At 57.0% G+C, this 23,185-nt stretch overlaps 1 protein-coding gene across 4 annotated transcripts; it reads left to right on the forward strand.

The window, feature by feature from the left end:
* The first annotated feature begins 9,323 nt into the window (after window positions 1–9,323).
* Window positions 9,324–22,817, forward strand: ARHGAP6 (Rho GTPase activating protein 6). Of its 4 annotated transcripts, none has more exons than XM_062183445.1 (12): window positions 9,324–9,404; window positions 15,248–15,407; window positions 15,875–15,943; window positions 16,126–16,349; window positions 16,959–17,154; window positions 18,060–18,115; window positions 19,151–19,301; window positions 19,390–19,538; window positions 20,394–20,573; window positions 21,281–21,378; window positions 21,740–21,822; window positions 21,911–22,817. In XM_062183445.1, exons 2-12 carry the CDS (start codon window positions 15,269–15,271, stop codon window positions 22,183–22,185), a joined length of 1,620 nt encoding a protein of 539 aa, XP_062039429.1. In that variant the 5' UTR covers window positions 9,324–9,404; window positions 15,248–15,268; the 3' UTR covers window positions 22,186–22,817. The 4 variants fall into 4 exon arrangements, with proteins under 4 accessions (XP_062039429.1, XP_062039428.1, XP_062039426.1 ...); XM_062183444.1 differs by lacking the exon at window positions 9,324–9,404 and adding an exon at window positions 9,653–9,774; XM_062183442.1 differs by lacking the exon at window positions 9,324–9,404 and adding an exon at window positions 11,623–13,044.
* Window positions 22,818–23,185: the final 368 nt, after the last annotated feature.

Consider the following 23,185-nt stretch of genomic DNA (forward strand, 5'->3'; position numbering starts at 1 on the left):
GCCCTGCCCCCGCCGGAGCGCCGCGCGCCTCATTTACATAGCCACGCCCCCGCCAGCTACCAGCCGTGCGCCTCATCTACATAGCCACGCCCCATGCCAGCTCCCAGCCGTGCGCCTCATCTACATAGCCACGCCCCCGCCAGATCCCAGCCGCGCGCCTCATCTACATAGCCACGCCCGCGCCTCATCTACATAGCCCCGCCCCGCGCCTCATTTACATAGCACCGCCCCGGACTCGCTCCTCATTTCCATAACCCCGCCACTCGCCGGCTCCCGGCCTTATTTCTATAGCACCGCCCCGACCCGGGCATCATTTGCATAGCCCCGCCCCTCGCCCCACTTACATAACCCAGATTCCGCGCCTCGTTTGCATAGCCCCGCCCCCGCGCTTTATTTCCATGACCCGCTCCCTCCCGCGTTACTGTCGGAGGCTCCGCGCCTCATTTACATAACCCCACCCGCTCCCCGCGCCTCATTTCCATAGCCCCGCCCCTCCCTGCCCTCCCCATCCGTGAAGCCGCGGTCGCCGGGCCGGGCCGGTCTGGTCCGGTCTGGGGTCCCCGGGCCCGGGGCAGCCTGGGAGGCCCGAGCGCAGACAGAAATTTTTTTTTAGCGAAAATGAAACAAAATCAACAATTTTTTTTTTACCCAAAATGGCACAAAATCAGCAATTTTTTTCGGGTTTTTTTTTTTTTGGCCAAATTGGCACAAAATTTGCAATTCTTTTTTCTGGCGTTTTTTGCCCAAAATGGCACAAAATCACCAATTTTTTTTTTTTTGGCCAAAATGACACAAAATCAAATTTTTTTTCTGGCACTTTTTACCAAAATGGCACAAAATCACCAATTTTTTTCTTTGGCTAAAATGGCACAAAAATCACCAATTTTTTTTTACCCAAAATGACACTAAATAAGCAATTTTTTTTTTGCCCAAAATGGCATAAAATGTGCAATTTTTTTCTTGCATTTTTTGCCCAAAATCACCAATTTTTTTTTTTTGCAAAAATGGCACAAAATTATCATTTTTGGGGGGTATTTTTTGTTTTTGTCCAAAATGGCACAAAATCAACAATTTTGTTTTTTTGGGGGTATTTTTTTTTGGCCCAGTGCACTGTGGGATACGGAGTAGGGGCCCCAGTGCACTGTGGGACATGGAGCAGGCACCCCAGTGTATTGTGGGAACGGGGCAGGGACCCAGTGCACTGTCGTCCCACTCCCAAGATGGCCGCCGTCTCCTTGGCTCCGGCCATCGCGGCCACGTGTGTGTGTGTGTGTGTGTGTGTGTGGGGGGGGGTGACCCAGCCTGCAGCGTGTGTGTTGATCGAATACACGAGCGTTTTATTTAAGCGCCGCACACAGCCGCGGGCACGGGGGGCTCCGGACGTCCGCGGCCGCGCGGTCACGTGGTCACGTGGTCAGCTCGGGGCCCTGGGGCCAACCGGGGGGAAGAAGTCGTCGTGGTGCTCGGCCAGGAACCTGGGGACGGAGCGAAACCGGGGCGGTGAGGTTGTGGCGGGCGCGCAATTTGCATATGATAATTTGCATACCATCTCTACAGAACAATAACACTAATTAATAATAATAATGATTATAATAATAACTTCCACAACGTCTGCGGGAGGACAATGGCTCCTGCGTGGTAATCTGCATGTAATTTGCATATTGTAATTTCTGTGTGGTAATTTGCATATGATTTATACAGAATGATTTCCCTATAATTTCTATGGTAATTTCTAAATAATGATCTATTTCTACATAATAATCTCTATTTAATACTTTATAATTTGCATATGCAATTTCTATTTCATTTCCATGTGATGATTTCTACACAATAATTTCTACTAGATAATTTCTATATGATAATTTCCCTATAATTCCTACAGTGATTTCTATAGTGATTTCAGTAGGATAATTTCCATATAATTTCTATGGTAATTTCTATATAATCATAACCTATTTCTACATAATAATCCCTATATAATTCTCTATAATTTGCATATAACAATTTTTATTTAATTTCTATGTGATGGTTTCTACATAATCCCTATATAATAATCTCTATATGATCATTTCTATATAATTTCTATATAATCTCTAGGATTTCTATGTAATAACTTCTATGTGGTAATTTCTATATAATAATCTATTTCTACATAATAATCTGTATATAACACTTTATAATTCCTACATAATAATTTCTATCTCATTTCTATGTGATGGTTTCCACATTATAATCTCTATAGAATAATTTCTACTTGGTTTCCATATAATTCCTATATGGCTTCTACATAATTTCTATATAATAATTTCCATATAATATCTGTGGTAATTTCTATGTAATAATTTCTATTTAATAATTTCTATATAATAATCCCTATATGATCTCTATGTAATAATTTCTATATAGTAATTTCTATGTAATAATAATCTTTGTATATAATAATCTGCATATAATACTTTATAATTTGCATATAACAATTTCTATTTCATTTCTATGTGATGATTTCCACGTAACTTCTATATAATCTCTATATGATCATTTCTACGTAATTTCTAGGATTTCTATGTAATAACTTCTATGTGGTAATTTCTATAATAATAATCTATTTCTACATAACAATCTCTATATAACACTTTATAATTCCTACATAATTTCTATTTAATTTCTATATTATGATTCCTATAGGATAATCTCTAGAATAATCTCTACATGATTTCCATATGATAATTTCTGTATAATCTCTCTATATATAATAATTTGCATATGATTTCTATAGTAATTTCCATGTATCAATCTCAATTTAATAATCTCTATATGATAATTTCTATGACTTCTATGTAATACTTTCTATAGGGTAATTTCTATATAATAACCCCTATATAACACTCTATAATTTGCATATAACAATTTCTATTCAATTTCTATGTGATGGTTTCTACATAATCTCTATATAATAATCTCTATGTGATCATTTCTATATAATTTCTATTTAATAATTTCTATATAATCTCTAGGATTTCTATGTAATAACTTCTATGTGGTAATTTCTATGTCATGACAATCTATTTCTATATAATAATCTGTATATAACACTTCGTAATTCCTACATAACAATTTCTATTTCATTTCTGTGTGATGATTTCCACATAATCTCTATATAGATTCCTATACAATAATCTCTATAGAATAATTTCCACATACTTTCCATGTGAAAATTTCTGTATAATTTCCACATAATAATTTCCATATAATTTCTATGGTAATTTCTATATAATAATCTCTATGTAATAACTTCTATATGATTTCCACATAATAATTTCTATAGAATAATCTCTACATAATTTATAATCCCTATGCAATAATCTCTATAGAATAATTTCTACATAATTCCTACATTTCCATATATTTCCTATATGATTTCCACATATTTCTAGATAATAATTCCTGTATAACAACTTCTATGATGTTTAAGATTTCAATATAATAGTCTCTATATAATTTCTATATAATTATATTTCCATATAATAATTTCTATGTAATTTCCATATAATAATTTCTATTTAATAATCTGTATGTGATAATTTCTATGACTTCTATGTAATACTTCCTATAGGGTAATTTCTATATAGTAATCCCTATATAACACTTCATAATTTGTCTATAATAATTTCTATTTAATTTCTATGTGATGGTTTCTACATAATAATTTCTATATAACTTCTATAGAATAATCTCTACAGAATAATTTCTACATAATTTCTGTATAATTTCTACATAATAATTTGCATATAATTTCTATGGTAATTTCCATGTATTAATCTCAATTTAATAATTTCTATATGACTTCTATGTAATAAATTCTACATAATTTCTATATAATAACAATCTATTTCTACAAAATAATCTCTATATAACACTTTATAATTTGTCTATAACAATTTCTATGTGATGGTTTCCACATAGTAATTTCTATATAATGATTTCTATAGAATAATCTCTATAGAATAATTTCCACATAATTTCTGTATGATAATTTCTGTATAATTTCTACATAATTTCCATATAATTTGCATATGGTTTCTATAGTAATTTCTGTGTAATAATCTCATAATTTCTATATAATTTCTACAGTAATTTCTATGTAATAACTTCTCCATGGTAGTTTCTATATAATAATTTCTGCATAACAATCTCTATGTTACACTTTATAATTTCTACATAATTTCTATTTAACTTCTATGTGACGATTTCCACATAATAATTTCTATAGAATAATTTCTATAATCTCTTCTAATTTCTATACGGTAATTTCTATATAATAATCACCTATTTCCGTATAATAATCTCTAATACTGTATAATCTCTATTTAATACTGTATAATCTCTACGTAACAATCTCCATAGAATCCCTACATAATAATCTCTAGTAATTCCCACGATTCCTAAATAATTCCCACGTGATTCCTACACGATTCCCATGTAATAATCTCCACCTAACGGCTTCCCTCAGGATTTCTCTGTAATCCCCACATGATAATCTCTAGGATTCCTGTATTCTTCTGTAACGATTTCTACGGGATTCTCCTACATAATCTCTGTATAATCTCTATAATAATCTCCGTATAATAATCTCTATGTGATAATCCCTATGTAATAATCTCTATGTAATCTCTATATATTCCTTTACAATAATCTCCATATAATAATCTCTATAATAATCTCTACATGATAATCTGTAAATCTCTAATAATCTCTACATAATCTCTACATAATAATCTGTGTAATAATCTCTATGTGATAATCCCCATATAATCTCTATATATTTCTATATAATAATCTCTATATAATAATCTGTAAAATAGTCTCTACATAATCTCTATATTAATCTCTTAACAATCTGTATAATAATCTCCATATAATAATCTCTATGTAACAATCCCTATATAATAATTTCTATATAATAATTCCTATGTAATCTATATATTTCCATATAACAATCTCTGTATAATAATCTCTATGTGATAATCTCTATATATTCCTATATGAGAATCTCTACATAACCTGTAAGTCTCTAATAATCTCTACATAATCTCTCTATAATAATCTCTATGTATAATCTCTATGCGATAATCCCTACATAATCTCTATATATTCCTATATGATAATCTCTACATAATAACCTGTATTAATAATCTGTAAAATAATCTCTACATAATAATCTCCATAATAATCTGTGTGTAAATCTCCAATAATCTCTGTATAATAATCTCTGTGATAATCCCTATATAATGTCTATGTAACCTCTATATATTCCTATAATAATCTCTATGTAATAATCTCTATGTAATAATCCCTATATAATCTCTATGTTTCTATATGATAATCTCTACATAATCACCACTGTATAATAATCTGTAAAATAATATCTACATAATAATCTCTATAATAATCTCTATGTAATAATCCCTACATTATCTCTATGTATTTCTATATAATACTCTCTATATGATAATCTGTGTAATAATAATCTCTACATAATAATCTATGTAATAACCCCTATGTAATAATGACAGTCCCACGGGAGCGGCCATGACGCCCTTACCTCAGAAAGAGGTTGAAGTGCCTCAGGAGGGCCTTCAGGTTCTTCTCGGAAAACGACGTCTTCCCGAGGATTTCTGGGAGTTTGACTGCATTAAGAAGAAAAAAAAAAGTATTTAACATTAGGGGAAGACGGCGGCCATCTTGGGAGTAAGATGGTGGCCACCTTGGGAGATGGCAGCCATGTTGGGAGCTGGCGGCCATCTTGGGGGGGTGAACCAACGGCAAAGGAAGACCTTTCTCTCTGTCTCTCTCTCTCTCACTGTCTATCTCTGCTGTGGCCCGGGAGGCGGCCATCTTGGGAGACGGCAGCCATCTTGGGAGGCAGACGGCGGCCATTGCGAGTCACGGTGGCCATATTGTGAGACGGTGGCCATCTTGGGAGGCAGATGGCGGCCATCTTGGGAGCCAGCAGCCATCTTGGGAGGTGGCTCGACACCCCCCCCACCCCCCCAGCCCCGGGCCGGTCACCTCGTTGGTCTCGTTGTTCCTCCTCCCCTCCAGGCTGGCGGGCACCGCGGCCCCGTCCTTGCCGGGCGTCAGGGGGTCGGGCGAGGACGAGTGGCTGTGCACAGACGGCTCTGCGGGGCCGGGACATGGACGGCGCCGTCACCCGGGAGGACCCGGCCCCCGCCAGACCAGAGGCATCGTGGAGGACACAAGATGGCCGCCGGGGGGAGACGGAGGCCAAGATGGCCGCCGAGGGGACACAGTAGCCAAGATGGCCGCCAAGGCGTGAAGGTGGCCAAAATGGCCGCCGGGGGGAGAAGGAGGCCAAGATGGCCGCTGCATGCACTCACGGCTCTGTCGCTCCCCTCCTGTGTTGGCGGCCTCGGCCGGGTCCTCCCGGGCTCCTCCTGGTGTCGCGAGAGTTCACGGTGGGCGGCAGCGCCGGGCAACGGGGGAGGGGGGGAGGGGTCTTCTAAGGACTGGTGTCCTCCAAGATGGTGGGGGTGGGGGAGGAGGAGGGAGGGGAGGGGGAGGGAGGGGCCTCCCCCCTCCCCTTCCAAGATGGAGGCTGGCAGAGGGGGAGGGGTCCACCCCACTGCTCCCTTCCCAAGATGGCCGCCACCTCACACCCAAGATGGCCGCAGGTCCCTCCCAAGATGGCCGCTGTCTCACACCCAAGATGGCCGTCCTCTCCCAAGATGGCCGCCGGTGCGGGAGGGGGAGGGGGGCCTCCGTCCGACCGGAAGTGGCGCCGCCAAGGCTCGAACCCGCGGACAGAGGCTCCGAGGGACACGAGGGCGCCCGGCCCCCACCACCACCACCAGGGTGTCAGATTTTTCCCAGAATTCCGCGGGCCGCTCGGACACAGCAGGGACCGGAAGTGCGGCCGTGCGCGCCGCCGTCTACACCGCGGGCGGAGCGCGGGGCTCTGGCGCCGGGCCCGGGGGCCGCACTCACCGTCCGGGTCGGGGACGCCGGGCTTTCACGACCTTTTACGTCTTTGCCGACAACCGCGGCGGCGACCTGCAGGCGGGAGTCACGGACACGCCCACCGCGCGTCTGATTGGTCCGGAGTCGGACACCGCGCGAAGCCATTGGCTGGGGGACCTGTCACTCAGGATAGCCCCGCCCGGACGCAGTGCGCGGGCGCCGCGGAGGCTTCTGGGAGTTGTAGTCCGCGCGCTCCGCCCGGGGCAGGCAGAGCGAGGCCGCACAATGTGAAACCAGGCAACATGGCCGACACATGAGAAAAATTAAAATCCCGAAAATTTAGATTTTTGAAGTTTTTTTAAAAGAAACAAAGAAGAGAGGCGGGGTGAACCGCGGGTCCGCACCACTTCCGCCCCGACCTCCGAAACCGGAAGTGCACGCCCAAACCGCGTCTGATTGGCTGACGAGTCCGAGACCGAGGGAAGCCGGCGGCTGGCGGACCTGTCAATCAGAAGAGCCCCGCCCAGAAGCTGAGCGCGCCCGCGCAGAGGCTTCTGGGAGCTGTAGTCCCCCCCGATCCGCCGACTGATTCCCGCGAAGCCGGACAATGTGAAACCAGGAAATACGGCCCAAAAATGGTGAAACAAAAATGATAACTTGGGTCCGAAGATGAGATCATTGAGCTTTTATAGAAGAAAATCAACCAGTGACCCGGGAGGAAGCGCGGTTGTACTCTACTTCCGCCCCGAGTCGCCAAAACCGGAAGTGCCCGCCCACCGAAGTCTGATTGGCCCCGGTGTCTAGGACCGCGGGAAGCCATTGACTGGAGGACCTGTCACTCAGCCGAGCCCCGCCCTAACGCAGAGCGTCGTCGCCGCTGAGGCTTCCGGGAGTTGTAGTCCCGGGGCTGAACCTTCAAAACACCGGGCAACATGGCCGACAGACGACAGAAAAATGATAATTTAGGTCCGAAAAATGAGGTCATTCAGCTTTATTGTTTAAAAGGAGAGAGCCGGGGTGAACCGCGGTTCGAAACCACTTCCGCCCCGACCTCCGAAACCGGAAGTGCACGCCCCCCGCGCCTCTGAATGGTCCCCGCGTCTGCGACCGCTGGAAGCCATTGGCTGGCCCGGGTGTCATTCTAGCGAGCTCCGCCCAGACGCAGAGTTCGCCGCCGCTAAGGCTGCTGGGAGTTGTAGTCCTTCCGCTCCGCCATTTTGCCTCCTGCTCGGCAGAGGCCCCCCCGCCCCCCTCCACGGGCGCCCTAAAGCGGCCAAAACTGCCCGGGTTGGGGAGCTGGGTCCGACGGGCGGGGGCGTCGTCCTGGGCGGCGCGGGCTGGGGCCGCGCGTCCCGCCCTCCGTGAGCTTGCGATCGCGCCGGCCGGAACCGGCACTCGGGGCGGACGCGGAACCGGAAGTGAGAACGCCCCGAGCCCGCGATCGCGCTGGCCGGAACCGGCACTCGGGGCGGACGCGGAACCGGAAGTGAGAACGCCCCGAGCCCGCGATCGCGCTGGCCGGAACCGGCACTCGGGGCGGATGGGGAACCGGAAGTGATAACGCCCTGAGCCCCCGATCGCGCCGGCCGGAACCGGCACTCGGGGCGGTCACGCCACCGGAAGTGGGAAGGTTTGACGGGCGGCGGCCACCACGACGTCCGGGCGCCCGCCTCCTTCCCCTCCCCCACCCCTGCACTCCAAGCTATAAATAGAAAGCGAATCGCCTAGCCTTGCGGCTCCCCGCGGGCCCTGAGCCGCACAAAGCCCGGGTGCCCGGGCAGCCGCCGCCAAGGTCGCTGCGTCCCCCAAGTCCCCTCCATCCGGGTCCCAAGGGCTCAATCCGGGTCCCCAAGCTGCCTGTCTCCCCGCCCCCTCGGCGTCCTAGGACCTACGGGCTCACTTCCGGTAGGGGCGGGCTCACTTCCGGTGCACCGGCCTTCAGGGCTGGCACTGGGGCCAGCGTGCTCACGGCTAAGATGGCCGCCGGACTCCAGCTCCAGCCTTCGGTTTGCTCCTCGGAGCCGCAGCCCGAGCCTGGAGGATTTTTATTTTCCACTCTTAACCTCAAAGCGCCATCCCACACGGTGTGGGCGGCCACTTCCTGTAGGGGCAGGCTCACTTCCGGTATGGGCAAGGAAACTTCCGGTAGTGGCAGGTTCACTTCTGGTACGGGCAGGATCGCTTCCGGTAGGGGCGGAATCGTTTCTGGTAGGGGCGCGTTCACTTCCGGTGGCGGCGCAGTGTCCCGGGAAGGGCAGGGAGATGGAGTGGAAGTTTCTAGACTGATTGTGCATACCGCCCCCCGCCCAGTGCATGAAGCGCCCGAGCCCAGCCCCGCGCGCGCCCCGCTAAGCCCTCAGCGGCCACGCCAGTCCAGACACGATGTGCGGCAGACATTTTATTGGCAGCACATTGACACGGCACGGGTTCGAGTCCCGGGCTCGGGTTTTCCCAGGCTCCCTTGGGGCCCTGCGCCCGCACCGGGGAGGAGGCCGGCGTCCTCGCAGCCGGCGCTGAAGGGGTTAAGCGGCCGCAGGGGGCGTGGCCTGGGGGCGTGGCCGGGCGGAGCCGGTGGCCGGGCGGCTGTGAGGGGCGCGCGCCATCGCGGGTGGCGCCCGCGCGTCTTCCTCTTCTTCCTCTTCTTCCTCCTCCTCCTCCTCCCCCTCCCCCTCCCCCGCCCTGCGCCGCCGCCCCGACCCCCCCTCCAGCCCCCCCGCGGATGGCGGCGCAGTAGGGGGGGAGGGGCCGCGCGGGGTCATGGGGGCCCCGGCCGAGAGGACGCGGCTGAGCCCGGGGGTGAGTGACAGGGGGGCGGGGCAAGCGGGCCGGGGGCGGGGCCTGGGGGAACCCGGAAGGGGCGTGGCGAGCGCTGGGCCGCCCGCGGTGAGTGACAAGGGAGCGCGGGGCGGGGGCGGGGCCTGGGAGTTGGGGGCGGCGCCTAGAGTCACTGGGGATGCGCGCGGGGCGGGGCGGGCCGGAGAGTAGGGGGCGGGGCTTCGCGGCCGGGGCGGGGCGGGCCGGAGAGTAGGGGGCGGGGCTTTGCGGCCGGGGCGGAGTACAGGGGCGGGGCCTGAGAGCTGTGGGCGGGGCCTGAGATGGCCTGGGCCCTCGCTGCTCCTTGGCCACCCTTGGAGGGGCAGGGGCGGGGCCTGGGAGATGGGGGTGGAGCTTCGGGGTCTCAGGCGTGGCCTGGGAGTTGTGGGCGGGGCTTACAAGACTATGAGTTGCAGGGGCGGGGTCTGGGAAGTGGGGGCGGGGCCTGGTCGTTGTGGGCGGGGCTTACAGGACTGTGAGTGACAGGGGCGGGGCCTAGGAGATGGGGGCGGGGCCTGGGCTCTGGGGGCGGGGCCCCGCAGCCTGGCTCTGTGTCCCCGGCTCCGCCCACTGGGGCTCCACGGGTGGGGGGGCGGATTACCCAGAGTTCCCCGGGGCGGAAGCACAGTCGGACTCAGCGCCGGGTTCGCGGGTTTTATTTTCGGGCCCGGGTGCGAGTCCGCGCGTCCTCGCCGGCGCCGCTCAGTCCTGGAAAACATGGCGGCGGTCACAGAGGGCGCAGTACTCCGCGGGTACTGCAGTATTTGTGCGGCATGGTACTCCCCAAGTACTCTGCATAGCGCAGTACTCCCGAGTACTCTGGAGCGCAGTACCCGTAGGCACCAAAGTACTTGTGCGGCACGGTACTCCCCGAGTACTCTGGGGTGCGGTACTCCCCTGGTACTCTGAGTACCAACTCAGTATTGCAGTATTTACGGAGCTCAGTACTCCCCCGGTACTCCGAGCACCCCCTGAGTACTCCCCTGGTACTCTCAGTACTCTACATAGCGCGGTACTCCCAAGGTGCTCTGAGTACTCTCCCAATACTGCCCCTGATACTGTGAGTACTCCCTCGGTACTGGAGTATTTATGTTGTGCGGCATACACCTGGGACTCCGCGTACCTGCTAGGTACTCCCCGGGTACTCTAGATAGCACAGTACTCCCAAGGTACTCAGAGTACTCCCTCAGTACTCGCCCAGTACTCTGAGTGCTCCCCGGATACTCTCGGTGCTCTACATAGCACAGTACTGCCAAAGTACTCTGAGTACTCTACATGGCGTGGTACTTCCCCCAGTACTCCGAGCACCCCCTGGGCACTCCCCGGGCACTCAGTCCTCTACATGGCTCTGAGCACTCCCCCGGTCCTCCCCAGTACTCTCGATACTCCCACAGTACCCCCCCGCCCCCCCGGCCCCGCGCTCACCACCTCCTCGCGCTTGGTCTTGTCGGTGGCCGGCCAGGCCTCCAGCGCCAGGTCGGGCAGCAGCGGGGGGAGGGGCTGCGCGGGGAACACGGGCAGCAGCGCGGGGGCGGGCGGGAAGGCGGGGGGCGGGGCCGGCTGGGGCAGGCGCGCGTGCGGCGGGGGCGGGGCGTGCGGCAGCAGGGGCTGCTGGGGCGGCGCGGCCGGGGCGGGCGGGGCCGCGGGCAGGTGCAGGTGCGGCGGCAGCGGCTGCGCGGGCGGCGGCGGCGGCGGGGGCAGGGCGGCGCCCGGGGGGTGCTGGGCCGACGGCAGCACCGGCACGACCGGGTGGTGCAGCCAGGCGCCCACGGGCTCGTAGCCGTAGGCCGGGTACTGGGGAGACAGGGGGGGAGGCGGGTCGGCCGGGGCGCTGTTCCTCCAGCGTTGTTACTCTAGCATTGTTACTACGGCATTAATGATTCACCCTATAGCATCGATCGTCTGGTTCCTGTAGCATTACTCATTGTTACTGTAGCATCGGCCATCGCTGCTATAGCATCGATCAACTTTCCTGTAGCGTTGGTCATCATTACTCATTGTTCCTCTAGCATTGTTACTGCAGCATTGCCTGTTGTTGCTCTAGCATTGTTATTCTAGCAGCGGTCATTGCTGCTATAGCATCAATCAACTTTCCTGTCGCATTGCTCATTGTTACTCATTGTTCCTCTAGCATCGCTCATCTTGTTGCCATGGCAGCAACCATTGTTCCTGTAGCATTAATCCTCTGTAGCATCATTTCCTCCTATATCGTTACCCACTCATCCTATATGATCATTGTTCCTATAGCATTGATCACCTATAGGATCACGCACTGTTGCTATAGCGTTAATCGTTCACCCTATGGTGTCGATCATCTTGTTACTATCGCATTACTCATTGTTACTGCAGCGTCAGCCATTGTTACTACAGCATGAATCCTTGTTCCTGTAGCACTGATCATCTGTAGGATCACTCAACTTCCTCCTATGGCGTTTCTCATTCATCCTGTAGTATTTATTAATCGTTGTTCCTGCAACATTGCTCATTGTTACTCGTTGTTGCTGTAGCGTTGCTCATCATTACTGTAGTATTAGTCATTGTTCCTATAGTATTGATCATCTGTAGTATTAATCATTTTTCTTGTACTATTATTCATTCATCCTAGAGTGTTACTCGTTTTTCCTGTAGTATTACTGATGTGGGTCCTATAGCATTAATCATCTGTAGGATCACTTATTTTGTTCCTATAGCATGACTCACTCATCCCATAACACTACTCATTGTTCCTATAGCATTAAAAATTGATGCTTCAACGTTACTCATTGATGCTACAGTGTTACTCATTGATCCTACAACGTTACTCCTTGTCCCTGTAGCACTGCTCAATGATCCCATAGTGTTACTCATTGTTGCTATAGCCTTAACCATTGATCCTGTTGCTCGTTGATGCTACAGACATTGCTCGTTGTTCCCATAGCATTAATCATTGTCCCAGTAGCATTGCTCATCGATCCTGTAGTGTTACTCGTTGATGCTACAGCATTGCTCATTGTTGCCGTAGCATTAACCAGCTATAGGATCACTCGTTTTCTCCCGATAGGGTTACTCGTTGATGCTACAACGTTACTCATTGATGCTACCATGTTACTCGTTGATGCTACAACGATACTCATTGATGCTGCGGCGTTACTCGTTGATCCTGTAGCATTAACCATTGATGCCACAGCGTCCCCGGCCCCGTTTCCCGCCCCCCCGGGCCCCACGCGGGTACCCACCGGCTGCCGCACCATGCTCTGGTACCACTTCAGCGGGGTGAGCACCTGCACGGAGAGAGACATGAGCGCGGGTGGGGGGGGCGGCCGCGTCCTCCCGCGGGGGGCAGTCGCGGTGGGGGGGCGCACACTCACTACCGCGGCGCTGGCCAAGTGGGCGGCCTGAGACTGAGATCTCTGCGAGAGAAAGAAGAGGCGCGCGTTCGTGGGGTGCTGGGGCGCTCGGTGCTCCTGGGGAGGGTGCTGGGCGCTAAGCACTCCTGAGGTACTGGGGCGCTCAGTACTTCTATGAGGTGCTGGATAGGGTGCTCGGTACTACTCGGGGGTGATGTGCGCTAAGTACTCCTGGGTGCTGGGGCGCTCGGCACTCCTAGGGGGTGCTGGGCACTAAGTACTACTCGGGGTGCTGTGCTCTAAGACCACCTGAGGTGCTGGGGCACTCAGTACTACTTGGGGTGCTGTGCGCTAAGTACTCCTTGGGGTGCTCAGTACTCCTGATAGGTGCTGGATGGGGCACTCAGTACTCCAGGGTGGTGCTAGCACACTGGATACTAGGGCACTCGGTACACCTGGGGTGCTCAGGTGCTCGGTACTACTCGGGTGCTGTGCGCTTAGTACTCCTGGGGGTGCTGGGGCGCTCAGTACTCCTCGGCAGCTCACAGTCGCGGCCCGGGGAGGAGCCGACGCCTACCGTGTCTACACAGGCCGACGCCTACCGCGTCTACACCGCTCCGCGCCTCCTCCCCACGCGCACCAAGGGGTCAGAAGTGGGTGGGAAACAAAACCAGAGGAGCCCGGCCCTACCTCGTAGCTGAAGTTGATGTAGCCGGGGTGGCCGGCGTGCGGCGGCAGCGGCATGGCGAGGGCCGCCCCCAGCAGGCAGGCGAGCAGGATCCAGGTCCCCATGTCTGCACGGCGCTGCAACGCAAGCCCCGCCCCCTCGTTACCCGGGAAAACAAGAAAAAACAAACCCGGGGGGCGGCTGCGGCCACTTCCGGTAGGGGCGGGATCACTTCTGGTAGGGGCAGGGCAACTTCCGGTAGGGGCGGGCTCACTTCTGGTAGGGGCAGGGCAACTGTGATGGCTCAATTCCCGTAGGGGTAGGCTCGCTTCCGGTAGGGGGTGGACCCACTTCCGGTAGGGGCAGGCTCACTTCCGGTAGGGCTTGCTCTCTTCCAGCAGGGGTGAGAGGGCTCTGGTGCACGGGCCCTTGGCCTTAAGGGCTCGGGGCTCACTTTCCGGTAGGGGCTGGCTCACTTCCGGTAGTGGCGGGGCAACTTCCGGTATGGGCAGGTTCACTTCCGGTAGAGTGGGCTTGCTTCCGGTAGGGGCGGGAGGGCTCCAGTGCACGGGCCCTCGGCCTTAATGGCTCGGGCTCACTTCCGGTAGGGGCGGGCTCGCTTCCGGTAGTGGCAAAAGCTCACTTCCGGTAGGGGCAGGCTCTCTTCCGTTAGGGGCGGCCTCACTTCCGGTGCACAAGCCCTCGGCCTTCAGGGCTGGCACTGGGGCCAGAGTGCTCACGGCTAAGATGGCCGCCGGACAGCAGCTCCTGCCTCGGGTTTGCCCCTCGAAGCTGCAACCCGAGCCCGGCCCTGAGCTCATCCGAAGAAAAAACAAACAGCATTTTCGGGGTTTGGGGGGGCACAAGGGCCGCGTACCTGGGCAGGCTTCTCCGTGGAAGGTTCTGGACGTCGGGCGCGCCGGATCCCCGCTCGGCTGCCCTCCGACGCCCCGGGCCGCGTTTTTATGCCGCGCGCGGCCTCCGGGCCGGCCAATCAGGCGCCGGTGTGCGAGCCGGGGGCGCTGAGTCGGGGGAAAATCCCGCTGGCTCAGGGCTTCGCGGGTCTCTCATTACGGCCGGGGGGGGGGGGGGGCTGAGCTCAGCGGGTTGTGCGGGGCCGCAGTGCATTCTGGGTGGGGGAGGGGCCGGCCCGGAGGAGCTGACGGTGCTGGGCGCGGCTGTAATTGGCGGCTGCGGCGTCGGCTAAGTGCGGGGTGCGGGCGCGGGCGGCCGGGGCTGTAATTACCCGGCAGCTGCTGGGGCGGGGGGGGGGGCTGTGTGCGGAGGGGAGGGGAGGGGCCGGCGGCCATCTTGGGAGACGGCGGCCATCTTGGAAGGGAGACGGCCATGTTGGGAGTGAAATGGTGGCCATCTTGGGAGCCGGCGGCCATCTTGGGGGCTGAACGCACAGAAGGAAGCCCCTCCCCTCTCTCTCTCTCTCTCTCTCTCTCTCGGCCCGCAGGGCGACTTCACCTGGCACACCATGTCCGGCCGCGCCGTGCGGCTGAGGGCCGTGCCCATCCAGAGCCTCTCGGAGCTGGAGCGAGCCCGGCTGCAGGAGGTGGCGTTCTCCCGGCTGCAGCAGGAGGGAGACCTGAGCTGCCCGATCGCCATCCCCAAAGGTACGGCCCCGCCCTCCTCCCTGGGTCCAGCCCCAAGATGGCCGCCGTCTCCCTCCCAAGATGGCCGTCTTCCTCCCAAGATGGCCGCCGGCTCCCTCCCAAGATGGCCACTGTCCCCACCAAGATGGCAGCCAACCTCCCAAGATGGCCGTCTTCCTCCCAAGATGGCCGCCGGGGGGCCGCCGTCCCCCCAAGATGGCCGCCGTTCCCCACAAGATGGCTGCCATCCACCCAAGATGGCCACCGCACCCCCAAGATGGCCACCATCTCCCTCCAAGATGGCTGCAATCTCCCTCCCACCATCCCCCTCCCAAGATGGCCATCCGCTCCAAGATGGCCGCCGTCTCCCTCCCAAGATGGCCGCCATCTCCCAAGATGGCTGCTGTATCACTCCCAAGATGGCCGCTATCTCCTCCCAAGATGGCCGCCGTCCCCCCAAGATGGCCGCCGCCCCTCCCCCTCCGCAGGCGGCCGGAAGCGGAAGTCGCTACGGAAGAAGCTGGATTCGCTGGGCAAAGAGAAAACCCGGGAGGGAGGTGAGCGAGGCCCCGCCCACGGCCCCGGCCCCACCCACGCCCGCCTCCTGCCCCGCCCACAGCCCCGCCCACAAGTGCCTCCCGCCCCTCCCACGGCCCCGCCCACAAGTACCTCCCGCCCCTCCAATGGCCCCGCCCCCTCCCTCGTTCCCGCGCTCCCTCCCGTCGTCTCTCGCACCCAGAGCCCGCGCCCCGGGCCTTCGGGATGACCCTGAGCCAGGTCATCGCCAACGACCGGGCCCACAGGCGGCGCAGGGAGGAGCCGGCCGGCGACCCCGCCGTGACCCCGCCGCGACCCCGCCGCGACCTCTCCGGCAGCAGCTCCTCCCTCAGCTCCGCCCCGGACACGCCCACCGAGGCCGCCACGCCCGGCTCCCCGGAGGCGCCGCCGCGGGCCCGCAGGAGGGTGAGCCGGCCGGCGGCCATCTTGGAGGGAGGCGGCGAGGGGATGGTGGCCATCTTGGGAGGGAGATGGGGGGAGATGGTGGCCATCTTGGAGGGGGCGACCATCTTGGAGGGGGTGGCCATCTTGGGAGGGAGATGGTGGGAGATGGCAGCCATCTTGGAAGGGAGATGGTGGCCATCTTGGAGGTAACGGCCATCTTGGAGGGGGCAGCCATCTTGGGAGGGAGACGGTGGCCATCTTGGGGGGGCAGACGGTGGCCATCTTGGAAGGGAGATGGTGGCCATCTTGGGAGATGGCGGCCATCTTGGGAGGAACACAGCCACCTTAGGATGGAGATGGCGGCCATCTTGGGAGTAAGATGGTGGCCATCTTGGGAGGGAGTTGGCGGCCATCTTGGGGGGTACGGCGGCCATCTTGGGAGTGAAATGGCCATCTTGAGAGATGGCGGCCATCTTTGGAGGGGACGGCGGCCATCTTGAGAGATGGCGGCCATCTTTGGAGGGGACGGCGGCCATCTTGAGAGATGGCGGCCATCTTGGGAGGGAGACGGGCCAAGACGGCGGGCCCGGGGGCCTCACCGCGCCCCTCCCTCTCGGCCCGCCGCGTCAGGGCGCCGTGTCCGTGGACTCCATCACCGACCTGGACGAGGACCCCTCGCGGCTGCTGGAGGCCCTGCAGCTGTCGCTGCCGACCGCGGCCCCGGGCCGGAAGGACAAAGCCCGGGCGCAGCGGCTCAGCCTGAACCCCGTGTGCCGGCAGGTGCCCCGGCTCGTGGACAGCTGCTGCGACCACCTGGAGAGGCACGGTGCGTGCCGGGTTCGAGTCCCGGCCGCTGCTCTACCAGGCCAGCTCTCTGCTGCGGCCTGGGAGGCGGCCATCTTGGGAGAGAGATGGCGAGCATCTTGGGAAGGAGATGTTGGGAGGGAGATGGCGGCCATCTTGGAGCGAGATGGCAGCCATCTTGGGAGATGGTGGGAGGGACATGGCGGCCATCTTGGGAGGGAGATGGCGGCCATCTTGGGAGCCGGAGGCCATCTTGGTGGGAGATGGCAGCCATCTTGGGAGATGGTGGGAGGGAGATGGCAGCCATCTTGGAGGGAGACGGTCATCTTGGAGGGAGACAGTGGCCATCTTGGGAAGGAGACATTGGGAGGGAGATGGCGGCCATCTTGGAGGGAGATGGCGGCCATCTTGGGAGGGAAATGGCGGCAATCTTGGGAGCCGGTGGCCATCTTGGTGGGAGATGGCAGCCATCTTGGGAAGGAGACGTTGGGAGGGATATGGTGGCCATCTTGGAGGGAGATGGCAGCCATCTTGGGAGCCAGTGGCCATCTTGGTGGGAGATGGCAGCCATCTTGGGAGATGGTGGGAGGGAGATGGCGGCCATCTTGGGAGGAGATGGTGGCCATCTTGGGAGGGAGATGGCGGCCATCTTGGGGATGATGAAATGGCGGCCATCTTGGAGGGAGATGGCGGCCATCTTGGGAGCCGGTGGCCATCTTGGTGGGAGATGGCGGCCATCTTGGGAGATGGTGGGAGGGAGATGGCGGCCATCTTGGGAGGAGATGGTGGCCATCTTGGGAAGGAGACATTGGGAGGGAGATGGCGGCCATCTTGGGGATGATGAGATGGCGGCCATCTTGGAGGGAGCCGGCGGCCATCCTGGGGGCAGAGCCGAGTCTCCCGTTGACCTCGCGCGCCCGTCTCCAGGCCTCCGCACGGTGGGGATTTTCCGAGTCGGGAGCTCGAAAAAGCGAGTGCGGCAGGTAGGCCCCGCGGACGCGCGCATTTGGGCCGACTCTGTCTCCCGGGAGGGCGGTGGCGTCCAGCGGCACTCGGGCCCAGGGGTCAGCCCTCAGGGCGCTCAGGTCCGGAGACACAGCCCCTGGGGTGACTCGGGCGAGGGGACGCAGGACACAGGCCGCTCCCTGCTGTGGCCCGGGCGGCCATCTTGGGAGGGGGACAGTGGCCATCTTGGGAGGTGGCAGCCATCTTGGATGTGACACAGCCATCTTGGGAGGGAACCGGCAGCCATCTTGAGAGGTGGCGGCCATCTTGGGAGGGGGACAGCAGCCATCTTGGGAGATGGTGGCCATATTGGGAGATGGCTATTTTGGAAGGGAGATGCGGCCATCTTGAGTGAGACGGCCATCTTGGGAGACAGTGGAAGGGAGATGGCAGCCATCTTGGGAATGAGATGGTGGCCATCTTGGAAGTGAGCTGGTGGCCATCTTAGGAGCTGGCGGCCATCTTGGGAGTGAGACAGCCATTGTGGGAGGGGGCCAGTGGCCATCTTGAGAAACGGCGGCCATCTTGTGAGGGAGATGGCAGCCATGTTGGGAACCGGTGGCCATCTTGGGAGTGAGATGTTGGCCATCTGGGAGTCAGATGGCCATCTTGGGAGGGGGACAACGGCCATCTTGAGAGATGGCGGCCACATTGGGAGTGAGACGGCCATCTTGGGAGTCAGATGGTGGCCATCTTGAGTGAGACGGCCATCTTGGGAGTGAGAAGGCGGCCATCTTGAGAGATGGCGGCCATCTTGGGAAGCAGACGGTGGCCATCTTGGAAGGGAGATGGCGGCCATCTTGGGAGGGAGCCGGCGGCCATATTGGGATTGAGATGGCCATTTTGGAAGGGAGATGGCGGCCATCTTGAGAGATGGCGGCCATCTTGGGAGGCGGACGGCCATCTTGGAAGGGAGATGGCCATCTTGGGAGGGAGCCGGCGGCCATCTTGGGAGCCGGCGGCCATCTTGGGGTGAGCCCGCCCTCCCTCCCCCTGCCCCCCTCTCTCTGCAGTTGCGGGCGGAGTTCGACCGCGGCGCCGAGGTGGCCCTGGAGGCGGAGCGCAGCGCCCACGACGTGGCGGCCCTGCTCAAGGAGTTCCTGCGGGACATGGCCGAGCCGCTGCTGACGCGGGAGCTGTACGCGGCCTTCATCGACACCCTGCGTGCGTGCGCCCCGCCCCCGCGCGCCCCGGCCGGGCTCGGGTCCGAGCTCGGCGGCCGAGTGACCCCGCCCCTCCCCTCCCCCCCCAGTGCTGGAGCCGGGGGCGCGGCTGGGGGCCCTGCGCCTCCTCGTCTGCCTGCTGCCCCCCTGCAACTGCGACACGCTCCGGCGCCTGCTGCACTTCCTGGCCCTGGTGGCCCGGCACGCCCAGGACCACGTGGGCCGCGACGGGCGAGAGGTGAGGCGCCCGAGCGCGAGGCGGCTGCCGCCCCCAAGATGGCCGCCGTCTCAAGATGGCCGCCGTCTCTCAAGATGGCTGCCATCACACTCCCAAGATGGCCGCCAATTCCCAAAATGGCCGCCATCACAAGATGGCCGCCATCTCACTTCCAAGATGGCCACTGCCGCCCAAGATGGCCGCCATCTCATTCCCAAGATGGCTGCCATCTCAAGAAGGCTGCCATCACACTCCCAATATGGCCGCCATCTCTCAAGATGGCCGCCGTCTCATTTCCAAGATGGCCACCATCTCACTCCCAAGATGGCCACCATCTCACTCCCAAGATGGCCGCCAATTCCCAAAATGGCCGCCATCTTAAGATGGCCGCCGTCTCATTTCCAAGATGGCCGCCGTCTCATTCCCAAGATGGCCGCCATCTCTCAAGATGCCTGCCATCACACTCCCAAGATGGCCGCCATCTCCCAAGATGGCCGCCGTCTCTCAAGATGGCCGCCGTCTCTCAAGATGGCCGCCATCTCACTTCTGAGATGGCCACCATCTGCCAAGATGGCCGCCATCTCCCTCCCGAGATCTAAGGTCTTGGGTTTGGGTTCTGTTTGCTCACCGTCTCATAGGAAGCCGGGAAGGAAGGAGATGGCGGCCATCTTGGGACTGAGGCGGCGGCCATCTTGCAAGGCAGCCTGCAGCCATCTTGGTACTTAGAGGGTAGCCATCTTGGGACTGAATGGCAATCTTAGGGGAGACGGCGGCCATCTTGGAGCAGATGGCGGCCATTTTGGGGCGAGACGGCGGCCATCTTGGGAGGCGTTCGGCCAGAGCTGAGAGCCGGCCTCGCGTTCCCCTCCCCCGCAGGTCCCCGGGAATAAGATGACGTCCCTGAACCTGGCCACCATCTTCGGGCCCAACCTGCTGCACAAGCAGAAGTCGTCGGACCGGGAGTTCTCGGTGCAGAGCCCGGCCCGGGCCGAGGAGAGCACGGCCGTCATCGCCGTGGTGAAGGAGATGATCGAGAACCACGAGGCCTTGTTCATGGTGGGTGGGCCTGCTCGGGCGCGGGGCGTCTCAGGGGAAAAGATGGCGGCCGTCTCCCCCAAGATGGCCCCCATCTCAGTACTAAATGGCCGCCATCAACCACCAAGATGGCCGCCGTCTCCTCAAGATGGCCGCCGTCTCCCCCAAGATAGCCACTATCTCTGTCAAGATGGCCGCCACTCCCCCAAGATGGCCGCCGTCTCCCCGAAATATGGCCACCGTCTCCCCAAGATGGCCGCCGTCTCCCCCAAGATGGCTGCCGTCTCCCCAAGATGGCCACTATCTCTCTCAAGATGGCCACCGTCTCCCCAAGATGGCCGCCGTCTCCCCCCAAGATGGCCGCCATCTCCCCAAGATGGCCGCCGTCTCCCCCAAGATAGCCACTATCTCTGTCAAGATGGCCGCCACTCCCCCAAGATGGCCGCCGTCTCCCCAAGATGGCTGCCGTCTCCCCCAAGATAGCCACTATCTCTGTCAAGATGGCCGCCACTCCCCCAAGATGGCCGCCGTCTCCCCGAAATATGGCCACCGTCTCCCCAAGATGGCCGCCGTTCCCCCAAGATGGCCACTATCTCTCTCAAGATGGCCACCGTCTCCCCAAGATGGCCGCCGTCTCCCCCCAAGATGGCTGCCATCTCCCCAAGATGGCCGCCGCTCCCCCAAGATGGCCGCCGTCGCCCTCAGGCCCGCTTCCTCTCGGCGCCCAGGTCCCTCCCGCCCTCCAGAACGAGGTGCTGCTCAGCCTGCTGGAGACCGACCCCGACGTGGTGGACTACCTGCTGCGCAGGAAGGCGGCCCCGCCCACGTGAGTCCCGCCCCCGGGTCACGCCCCCTGCTGGGCGCTCTGGGGGACGCGAGTAAGATGGCCGCCATCTTGGGAGAGTGATGGTGGCCATCTTGGGAGATGGCGGACATCTTGAGAGATGGCGGCCATCTTGGGAGGGAGATGGTGGCCATCTTGGGAGTGAGATGGCCATCTTGGGAGGGTGACGGCCATCTTGGAAGTGATATGGCGGCCATCTTGAGAGATGGCGGCCATCTTGGGAGGGAGTTGGTGGCCATCTTGGGTGTGAGATGGCGGCCATCTTGGGAGGGAGTAGCCATCTTGGGGACGCTGTGATGGCGGCCGGCCCCCCCGGTCCTCCCGCCCCCTGTGTCGGTTCCAGGGACCCGCCCGGCACCGCCCCCTCCCCCCAGGCCTCCCCGGAGCTGCCCGATCGCCCCCGGCAGCCGGCCGAGTCCGGAGAAGGTAAGCCAGCCCCGCCCGCCTCCTTCAGCCCCGCCCACCTCCTTAGCCCCGCCCACACAGACTCCGCCCCTTCCCGTCTCTCTCCCAGGCCCCCACATCTGGGAAACCGGCTCGCTCCGCCCGCGGCCCCGCCCCCTGACCCTGGACTGGCCGCGCCGGCCACGCAGCCTCGGGGACCCGGACCCCGGCCGGGCTGAGCCACGGCCGCCGCCCCCGTACCCGGGCCCCCGGGAGCCCCCCGGGGGGCGGGGCCGGCAGGACCTGGGGGCGGGCGCCTGGCTCGACTGGCGGCGCGAGCGCTGGGAGATCTGGGAGCTGCTGTCTGGTGACGGCCCGGACGCCCTGCCCGAGACGCTGGTGTGAGGGCCGGCGCCGGGGCCGCCTCCCCGTGCCCAAGATGGCACCATCCAAGATGGCGGCTGCCTCCCCGTGCCCAAGATGGCACCATCCAAGATGGCGGCCGCCTCCAACATCCGAGATGGTGCCATCCTAGATGGCTGACTCCAACATCCAAGATGGCGCCATTCAAGATGGCGGCCGACTCCAACATCCAAGATGGTGCCGCCCAAGATGGCGGCCGACTCCAACATCCAAGATGGCGCCGTCCAAGATGGCTGACTCCAACATCCAAGATGGCGCCATTCAAGATGGCGGCCGACTCCAACATCCAAGATGGCGCCATCCGAGATGGCAGACTCCAAAATCCAAGATGGCGCCGTCCAAGATGGCGGACACCTCCAACGTCCAAGGTGGGGACGGACGCTAGAACGTTCCAGAGAGCACAAGCCGAGAAGCCATATTTTTCGACCGCTGTCTGGCGTGTGGCCAGCAGGGGGCGGTCCGTGTCAGTATTTTATTTTTTTTGTATTTTTCACTTCAGAAGGGAAAAGTGTATCGTTTTTTTGTTTTTTGTAAACACGCTGCCGTGGGGACGTTCTGCGTCCCCAGGTTGGAATCTCGCGCCCTCGGGAATAAACGCTCACGCACTGGCCGTGTCCCCAGGCTCTCAGTGTGAGGGGGAGCGCCCTCCCTGCCCCACTTCCGGGTTCTGAAGTCACTTCCGGTCCACTTCCGGCCCTTTTATACCCATTCCCAGTCACTTCCGGTCTTTGTATCCCCATGTCTGGGTACTTCCGGTCCACTTCCGGGTTCTCATAGTCACCTCCCAGGGGTCTGTGGGGGTCCCAGGGGCCTCAGCGGGGACTCCTGCCCATCCCCCATCACACCTGCCCATCCCCCATCACCCCTGTCAATCACTCAGGGAAAAAACATGCTTATTCCCACACAAGTTTCTGTCAGGAAATCGGCCCCGGGTCCGAGAGACTTTTCTGACAGGGACGCCCGCGGATTTCTGTCAGAGAAA

Source organism: Lepus europaeus, chromosome X (assembly GCF_033115175.1).
Source record: "Lepus europaeus isolate LE1 chromosome X, mLepTim1.pri, whole genome shotgun sequence".
Lineage (NCBI taxonomy): Eukaryota > Metazoa > Chordata > Mammalia > Lagomorpha > Leporidae > Lepus > Lepus europaeus.

What these genes read in the sequence shown, in the direction of transcription:
- ARHGAP6 (XM_062183442.1), top strand. Translation starts at nt 12,679, where the DNA reads ATGCTACAGACATTGCTCGTTGTTCCCATAGCATTAATCATTGTCCCA. An exon ending in CGCCGCGGGCCCGCAGGAGG is followed by an intron (nt 16,350 to 16,958) that starts GTGAGCCGGCCG and finishes CCGCCGCGTCAG; the next exon opens with GGCGCCGTGTCCGTGGACTC. An exon ending in GCCGGCCGAGTCCGGAGAAG is followed by an intron (nt 21,823 to 21,910) that starts GTAAGCCAGCCC and finishes TCTCTCTCCCAG; the next exon opens with GCCCCCACATCTGGGAAACC.